Source organism: Rutidosis leptorrhynchoides, chromosome 6 (genome assembly GCF_046630445.1).
Source record: "Rutidosis leptorrhynchoides isolate AG116_Rl617_1_P2 chromosome 6, CSIRO_AGI_Rlap_v1, whole genome shotgun sequence".
In the NCBI taxonomy this organism is placed as follows: domain Eukaryota; kingdom Viridiplantae; phylum Streptophyta; class Magnoliopsida; order Asterales; family Asteraceae; genus Rutidosis; species Rutidosis leptorrhynchoides.
Window position 1 is genome coordinate 113,903,816 of NC_092338.1, and position 9,351 is coordinate 113,913,166.

Here is a 9,351-nt window from a genome sequence, read left to right on the forward strand (position 1 = left end):
AGATTACCTTAGATTACCTTAGATTACCTTAGATTACTTTAGATTAAGATTACTCTAGTTTACTTTTAGACTAAATTAGGAACTTAGCGTATCAACATAAAATTTAAAACAAGATGGCATACTTAGAGTAATACCCAAACCCGATCTAGACCGGGGCAGTTGTTATTCGTACCTGATCCAGACGCAATAATCTCTAAAGCACGCAAAGAATAATGAATCAGAAACCAAATGGCATTATGCGTTACTCTAGTAGCAAACACCAAATCTTCGATTGAAGGTTGAGGTGGACCAATCAGATTCCCAGAGATTTAAGGACACTCGCTCGAATTAAAACATCACATTATACAGCTCATCCAAAATGGCTGTCAATTTCATAGATTACCAATGATGATTGTAACAACCTCGAATCGGGCCTAGCGGTAAATAACCTTTTTATCCTTAGTTTATATTAATTTATTAATATTAGTGATTTTAATAATTATGGGTTAATAATTATTTGATTAGTTAGTTGTGTGCGCTTTGTGACAAGGGTCACAGAACAGGTTTTGTTATGTGAATTAGACCTTGTTAGGGCCACCTAATGAGGTACATTATATTTTAGATAACTGATAAATACCCGTGTGTAGTGAGGAATGGGGTTCCTCACAATGAAGAAACCCCCATCTGTTTAAATAACACTTACGTTCTATTATTACTACCTAAAAACCCTAAAACACCTCTCTTTCTCTCTAATATTTGAAATTAAAAAGTGCAAATCAATCCTTGTGATCTTGTGTATCTGATTCTTTGTGATTCAAGTAATCAAACAAGGTAAACATCATTGAATTTGATAAATTTAAAGTAGGTTTTGGGTTAAAATGAGTTTTGATGATTTTTGAGCTTGATTCTTGATTATATGTGTTTGTTATGCTTGATTGATGTTAGAAATAGTTTCTATATGTGTTATATGGTATTATTGATACATTAGATTGACCAAAACAAGAAAAAATCGAGTTTTGGGGTCAAAAAACTCGAAAATAGCGAGTTGGAGCTGTTCTACAGCTACCACACATTTGACAGCTTAACCACATGATTGAGCACACTTTTGAGGGCTCAACCACGCGGTTGAGGGCTCAACCGTACGTTTGAGGTCTCAGCCACGCGGTTGAACAGTGGTCAGCTTTTTGTAAAATTGAAAAGTGTGTAACTTTCAAACCATAACTCCGTTTTTGACAAATAAACTATCGTTGGAATTGTCTTGAGATTTAATGTTCAATTATAGGGTCTTAAAACACTAAATAAAACTTTATATTGGGTGTAAAAAGCTAGAAGTGCAATTATGTTGCTGTTCTTGCTCAACCTTGCGAGTGAGGCACTCACCCGTACGGGTGAGGTGTCCACCCGTGCGTGTAAGCTGCTTAATCATGTGAGTGGACTTTAAAGTCACTATTGGAAGTAGGTTTTCACTCGTGCGAGTGAGGGTACTCATCCGCACGAGTGAGCTAGTCAGTCGTACGAGTGAGAGCCCATTCGTGCGAGTGACTGTGTTGGTAGGTTTGGGTCAAGTGCAATTCTGACCCATTTACTGTATTGATGTATTCATGTATTCTAATATGTAAATCGGATTGAAATGGGCACTAACTAGAGAAATGATATTCTCAGGTGATAAAGGAAAAGGCGAAGGCTCGGTGAACTAAGACTACTGAGTTCTTGTATTTCCAAGTGAATGGGACTATCCTAATGTTTATAAGTATTTAGTAGCAGGTTATGCTACTGTTACCTTAGCTTACTCACCTGAATACTTATTATCTGATATATTGTGCTATATTTTGTGACTTGTTGTGGCCACCTTGGATGCCAGCTACGGGTTAGTAGTCCGGTAGTTGATATTGCCCATTGCGGGCTTTGTAGCGGCAACTGGCTTACATGTGGGGCAGCTATGGTTTTATAGCTATGCCAAATTTGTAAGTTGGACAAGAGGCAGGAATGAGTCTTTCTGGTTCATGAGTTACTATTCGTGTAGTATAGTTGAACGATGCATCCCCTGCATTAGGATACTATGCTAGGGAGACAGTAACTGGAATTATTGATATACTCCAGCCTGATCAGTTAGGAGTTAAGGGCCCGGCCAGGCCTCCGATCCTCTTGTTATCGAGACCTTATTTGTGTATTATCTAGCTTGATGCTATATGCTTATACCTGTTAGGACTGTGCCATTCACTTACCCTTGTGCTAACCCCTCACTCCCTCCCCTGCAGGTTGGCTTATACGCTAGGGTTTTGGGAGGAGCTTGTTGTGCCGGATATGTTTGAAGAACAAACTCTGATGTTTTTTGTATAACATAAGAATAGTTGTTTAACGTAACATCGGATGATTTATAATAATCGTGTGATATTGTAAAACATAATTATGATTATGTATTTATTATATGTATAATGTTTCCGCTGTGTATTTAAAAAAATGGACGGTGTTACAAGTTGGTATCAGAGCGTAGGTTTGACAACATGTGCACATGGATGTCATGTTCCCAAACCTTCGGCAGTGTGTCAAACATATCCTTGGGAGACAAGCTAAGTGAATGTAGAGAATGGTATGATAGTCTGTAGGTACTAACAAATTATCCACTAAGCTTTTGTGTGATGATGTGTAGTACAGGTGAATGACGACTGACGAAAGGCATGATGTCCGAGCTCCACCTACCCCCGAAATCTTTAGAGCTCCACCTGAAGGGGAAGACTCAGACCCTGATCAGCAAGAGTACATCTAACGAATGGAGAGTTGATTGAAAGAAGCCCGAGACTGGAATACTGAGCTAGAAGGTATTGTTTCTGCGGGTACCACGACGGGTAATGATGATACTGCACCTCCAGGGTTTTCTATACCTCAGTTTGGGTCTGCATCAGGGGGAACTTCATCACAAACACAACAGTTCAAAGTTCCGTTGCCATTTCCACAGTTTCAAACGCCACCTCAGCAACAGTCACAGCCTCAACAGGGATACCAAAATCCGGGTCAAGTTATGCATCCTTACGTGATCCAAATGTGGTAGCCACCAACAACTGAAACAAAGAAGAAGTGTACGTTTAAGCAATTCCTTGATTGTAAGCCTCCAGAGTATGTCGGTAGTTCTAATCCAATAGAAACCTTTGATTGGTTACGTGAGGGAGACCGAGTATTGGAAGCTTGTCAATGCGAGCCCGAAGTACGTGTAACTTATGCCAGCAGATTGTTGAAAAAGAAAGCAATTGGTTGGTGGATTCAATAACTTCTCAGATGTCAAAGGAAATGTTGAACCAGGTGACTTGGGAACAATTTGTAGCTAAGATGTGCGAACAGTATTGCACTCCTTATGAGATCTCAAGAATGAAGCGGGAATTTATGAATCTAAAGATGACCAGACAGATGACGATTGACGAAGTGATCGAGAAGTTCACTGACAAGCTTCGCTTTTTACAACAGTGGCTCCCTGATGAACAGTCTAAGATTGATTAGTTTGTGGAAATGATCTTGCCAGAATACAGATCATTGGTAAGAATGGAACATTCGTTACCTCAAGCCTTTGCCATAGCCAAAATGGTGGAAGGAGATACTAAGGCGGCCAAAGAGAGTTAAAATGAACCAGTGACGCAACCCAAGCAAGCATCAAGTCAAGGTAGTTTTAAATCAAAGAAGTCTCATGGTGGTCAACAAGAGGGAAGATTTTCCTAAAGTGGTAGTAGTTCAAACCAGAGGGTGTGGTGCAATGGTTGTAAATCGACTCATGCAGGTCCTTGTACTAATTTGACAAAGAGGTGCATGCTGTACGGAGTAATGGGTCATGATATTCAGGCTTGCTCATTCAAAGAAAACGTTAGCTAGAATTGCCATAAATCGGGGCATAGGTCAGTTGATTGTCCATCTGCAAGAAAGATGAGTTCCGGGGTAGGGGCTGGAGCAAGAACAATGTCAGTCGGAGGATCCTCTGCTTCTTCAACTAGATAGAAGAGAAAAAAATCCTCCACCACCTGAAGCAAGAGCCTTTCAAATGTCGGTTGATACAGCTACTGAAACCGACGATGCGATTACCAGTATGTTTCTAATAAATTCTTCGCGGCTCGTGTGTTATTTGATTGTGGAGCGAATCTCTCTTTTATGTCTGTTACATTACGTTATAAGTTGAAATTGCCTATCAATGTATTATCTGAACCTATAAGAATAGAAGTGGGTGATGGTAGAACGGTCCCAGTCACAACCTCTGTGTCTGGAGTAACCATTGAAATAGATGGGAGTGAATTCCCTATGACTTGTCTTGTTATGACTATACCGAGCTTTGATGTCGTATTAGGTATGGATTGGTTAATTCGCCATAAGGCAAGTATAGAATGTGATAAGAAAATAATTTATTTTCCTTTGGCCGATGGGACACGTGCTGTGGCCCAAGGTGAACGGGGCGGGTTTAATTGTCCGTTAATTTCGATGATGAAAGTTAAGAAATCATTAGCCAAGGGATGTGATTCGTTTCTAGCATACGTGATCGATGCAAAGAAAGAGAAGAAATCCGTGTCCGATATCCCGATAGTGTCCGAATTCCCAGAAGTGTTTCGTGATGAATTACCGGGCTTACCGCCAGTAAGAGAGGTAGAGTACAAGATTGAATTATTGCCGGGTTCTACACCAGTGGTAAAAGCTCTGTATCGATTAGCACCGTCTGAGATTCGTGATATGATGTCGCAAATTCAGGAGTTGCTAGATCGTGGGTTTATTCGACCAAGTTCTTTCGCCATGGGGTGCTCCAGTGTTGTTCGTGAAGAAGAAAGACGAAACTCTCTGTATGTGCATTGATTACCGAGAACTAAATAAAAGAACGGTGAAGAACAAGTACCTGTTCCCGAGAATTGATAATCTGTTTGATCAGCTACAAGGGGCATCGTACTTCTCTAAAATTGATCTACGATCAGGTTATCACCACGTTCGGGTAGCCGAGGAAGATATTCCAAAGACAGCTTTTCGTACAAGATACAGTCATTATGAGTTTTTAGTTATGCCGTTCGGGTTGACAAATGCACCAACAATATTCATGGATTTAATGAATCGGGTGTGCCGAAAGTTTCTCGACAAATTCGTGATAGTATTTATCGATGATATTTTGATTTATTCGAAAACAGAAGCCGAGCATGCTACGCATCTGAGACAAGTGTTAGAACTATTGAAACGAGAAAGGTTGTACGCCAAATTTTCTAAGTGTGAGTTTTAGTTAAGAGAAGTGCAATTTTTGGTTCACGTTATATGCCATGAGGGTATCAAAGTCAATCCATCTAAAATAGAAACGGTAAAGAATTGGAATTCACCGAAGACTCTGATAGAGATTAAGAGTTTTCTGGGTTTAGCTGGTTACTACCGAAGGTTTATTAAAGATTTCTCAAAGATGGCGGGTCCATTGACCAAGTTGACCAGGAAAGATGTAACTTTTCGATGGAGCGATGAATAAGAAAATGCCTTCCAGACATTGAAATTGTTGTGTCAAGCTTCAGTTTTAGCGTAACCTGAGGGTACAGAAGATTTTGTTGTGTATTGTGATGCGCCATTAGCCGGATTGGGTTGTGTGTTAATGCAGAGAGAGAAATTTATTGCCTATGCCTCAAGACAGTTGAAAAATCATGAGAGAAATTATCTGACACATGATCTAGAGTTGGCTACGGTTATATTTGCATTAAAATTATGGAGACATTACCTTTACAGCACTCATTGTGTGATTTGTACCGACCATAAGAGTCTTCAGCATATCTTTTCACAGAAAGAGTTAAACATGCGTCAGAGATGATGGAAAGAATTAAGTAAAGATTATGATTGTGAGATTCGTTATCATCCAAGAAAGGCAAATGTCGTTGCAGATGCTTTGAGTCAAAACAAAATCCACCGACAATGTGAAATTCATGCAAATTGAGATTGTGTCAGACTTGATTGATCGATTAAAGATAGCACAAGTAGAAGCCTTGAAGGATGAACATTTGAAATATGAGATATTATTGAAGCAAAAAGTGGATTTAATTGACGATTCTCATGGATTAAAGACTTTTAGTAAGAGAACTTGGGTTCCTTTGCTTGGAGGATTAAGGGATTTAATCTTGAATGAAGTGCACAAATCAAGATTGTCTATCCATACTGGAAACACGAAGATGTATCATGACTTGAAACCTTTATATTGATGGCAAACAATGAAGAAAGATATCGCGCATTACGTGGAAAAGTGTCATATATGCGCCCAAGTAAAAGCTGAACATCAGAAACCTTACGGGTCATTACGTCAACTTGAGATTCCTCAGTGGAAGTGGGAGCACATAATGATGGATTTCGTGACAAAGTTACCCCCAAGTCCCGAACCCAGAAAGGTCATGACATGATTTGGGTGATAGTTTATAAATTGACTAAAAGCGCGCATTTTCTGGCCACAAGTGAGATAGCTTCGCTTAGTAAGTTAGCCCAACTATATGTAAATGAGATTATAGTTTGACATGGAATACCATTATATATTGTGTCAGATAGAGATTCGAGGTTCGTGTCTAATTTTTGGCAGAGTTTACAAGAGAATTTAGGTACTCGAGTTAATCTCAGCACAGCGTATCATCCTCAAACAGACGGTCAAAGTGAACGAACTATTTAAACGTTAGAGGATATGTTAAGAGCCTGTGTATTAGAATATGGTGGGTCATGGGATTCTCACTTACCATTGATTGAATTTGCATACAATAATTCGTATCATTCGAGTATCGGCAAGCCACCCTACGAGATGTTGTATGGTAGACGTTGCAGAACTCCGACTTGTTGGTTAAAGGCCGGAGAGAAACATTTTGTAGGTCCTGAAATAGTACAACAAACTGCCGATAAAGTTGCAATAGCTCGAGAAAAGTTAAAAGATGCCAGAGATAGACAGAAAATATACGCAGAACCTCGTCGACAGCCATTGACATTTTCTGTGGGTGAACGTGTGTACCTGAAAGTATCACCGTGGAAAGGTGTAATTCGGTTCGGTAAGCGCGGAAAACTAGCCCCAAGGTATTTAGGTCCATTTAACATCAGGCAGATGTTGAATGATCAAACTGTGGTTCTAGATCTTCCTGCAGAGTTAGCGGGCATTCACGATACATTTAACATATGTTATCTTCGTAAGTGTAAGGTAGACGACGAAAGTCAGATTCTAGCATTGCAGGATTTAAAGGTTGACATGAATAAAAAGTTGGTTGAAGAACCAGTCAAGATTGTTGACAGAAAGGTTACCAAGCTACGTAAGAAACAGATACCAATTGTACTTGTAGAATGGAAACATACTTTGGGTTCCAATTTGACTTGGGAAACGGAAGAGCTAATGAAAGCTAGATACCCTCCATTGTTTGACCTGGACCAGATTTCGAGGATGAAATCTTCGTAACGGGGTAGATTTGTAACAAGCTCGAATTGGCCTAGCGGTAAATGACCTTTTTATCCTTAGTGTATATTAATGTATTAATATTAGTGATTTTAATAATTATGGGTTAATAATTATTTGATTAGTTAGTTGTGTGCGCTTTGTGACAAGGGTCACATAACAAGTTTCGTTATGTGAATTGGACCTTGTTAGGACCACCAAATGAGGTACATTGTGTTTTAGATAACTGATAAATACCCGAGTGTAGTGGGGAATGGGGTTTCCTCACAATGAAGAAACCCCCATCTGTTTAAATAACACTTACGTTTTATTATTACTAATTTTAGAAACCTAAAAACCCTAAAACACCTCTCTTGCTCTCTAATCTTTGAAATTAAAAGTATAAATCAATCATTGTGATTTTGTGTATCTGATTCTCTGTGATTCAAGTAATCAAACAAGGTAAACATCATTGAATTTGATAAATTTAAAGTGGGTTTTGGGTTAAAATGGTGTTTGATGATTTTTGAGCTTGATTCTTGATTATATGTGTTTGTTATGCTTGATTGATGTTAGAAATAGTTTCTATATGTGTTATATGGTATTTTTGATGCATTAGATTGACCAAAACAAGCAAAAATCGAGTTTTGGGGTCAAAAAACGCGAAAATAGTGAGCTGGAGCTGTTCTACAGCTCCCACACGTCTGACAGCTCAACCACATGGTTGAGCACACTTTTTAGGGCTCAACCATGCGGTTGAGGGCTCAACCGTACGTTTGAGGTCTCAGCCACACGGTTGAGCAGTGGGTCAGCTTTTTGTAAAATTGAAAAGGGTGTAACTTTCATACCTTAACTCAGTTGTTGACAAATAAACTATCGTTGGAATCATCTTGAGATTTACTGTTCAATGATAGGGTCTTAAAACACTAAATTAAAATTTATATTAGGTGTAAAAAGCTATAAGTGCAATTATGCTGCTGTTCTTGCTCAACCGTGCGAGTGAGGCACTCACCCGTACGGGTGAGGTGACCACCCGTGCATGTAAGCAAATTGATCATGCGAGTGGACTTTAAAGTCACTCTTGGAAGTAGGTTTTCACTCATACGAGTGAGGGTACTCATCCAAACGAGTGAGCTAGTCAGTCGCACGAGTGAGAGCCCATTCGTGCGAGTGACAGTGTTGGTAGGTTTGGGTCAAGTGCAATTCTAACCCATTTACTGTATTGATGTATTCATGTATTCTAATATGTAAATCTGATTGAAATGGGTACTAACTAGAGAAATGGTATTCTCAGGTGATAAATGAAAAGGTGAAGGCTCAGTGAAATAAGATGTAATGACCCGCCTTTTTCCATTAATTTATTTTAACGCCGTCTTTTTTTTAGATAATACCTTTTATTATCTAAATTCGTATCTTCCGTTAACTAATGTTCTTAATATTCCCGTTATGTAATTATAATATCTCCCGTTTACTCTCGCGTTTTTAAAATAATTCGTTTGGTTAATTCACGCACCCGCTTTAAACTCGCGGGACCAAATTTGCCAAGTGAGCAAACTAGTTGACTAGGTCAACTAGTCAACCCACCTCCCACTTACTTCCATTTTCCCTCCCATTCACCATTATCTTTTCTTTTTCTTTTTCTTTCTTTTCTTACTAGCAACAAGAACCCATTTTTTCCATCAACACTAAATCATCATCTAAATCATTTCAAAGAAGCTTACAAGAAAACGATTTTGGAATCCTCTCTTCATCCTCTACGTTTTGATACTAATTTAATCTCTTTTGGGTAACTTTATAAAAAAACTCTAGATTTCATGTTCTTAGTGTTTTTGACTTGAAATGGTGTTAATTAGTATCTATGGCTCAAGTCTAACATGAATATGTGTTTGGTTTGCTCGATTTGTTTGTTTTGAGTAACTAGCTTGAATATGAAAAATGGGTTAGTTTAATCTTTGATTTTGGTTGATTAAATGTTGTTAGATGTTAAACTT

General features: G+C 38.8%; 1 protein-coding gene across 1 annotated transcript; it reads left to right on the forward strand.

The window, feature by feature from the left end:
• The first annotated feature begins 4,110 nt into the window (after window positions 1-4,110).
• LOC139853990 (uncharacterized) lies at window positions 4,111-7,384 on the forward strand. The gene is made up of 2 exons (XM_071843324.1): window positions 4,111-4,711; window positions 6,654-7,384. The coding sequence occupies exons 1-2, from the start codon at window positions 4,111-4,113 to the stop codon at window positions 7,382-7,384; spliced, it is 1,332 nt and encodes a 443-aa protein (XP_071699425.1).
• Window positions 7,385-9,351: the final 1,967 nt, after the last annotated feature.

Coding starts and splice junctions, on each gene's coding strand:
- LOC139853990 (XM_071843324.1), top strand. CDS start 4,111: ATGTCTGTTACATTACGTTATAAGTTGAAATTGCCTATCAATGTATTA. Junction 4,712..6,653: donor AATTCAGGAGTTGCTAGATC/GTGGGTTTATTC, acceptor CCTGTGTATTAG/AATATGGTGGGTCATGGGAT.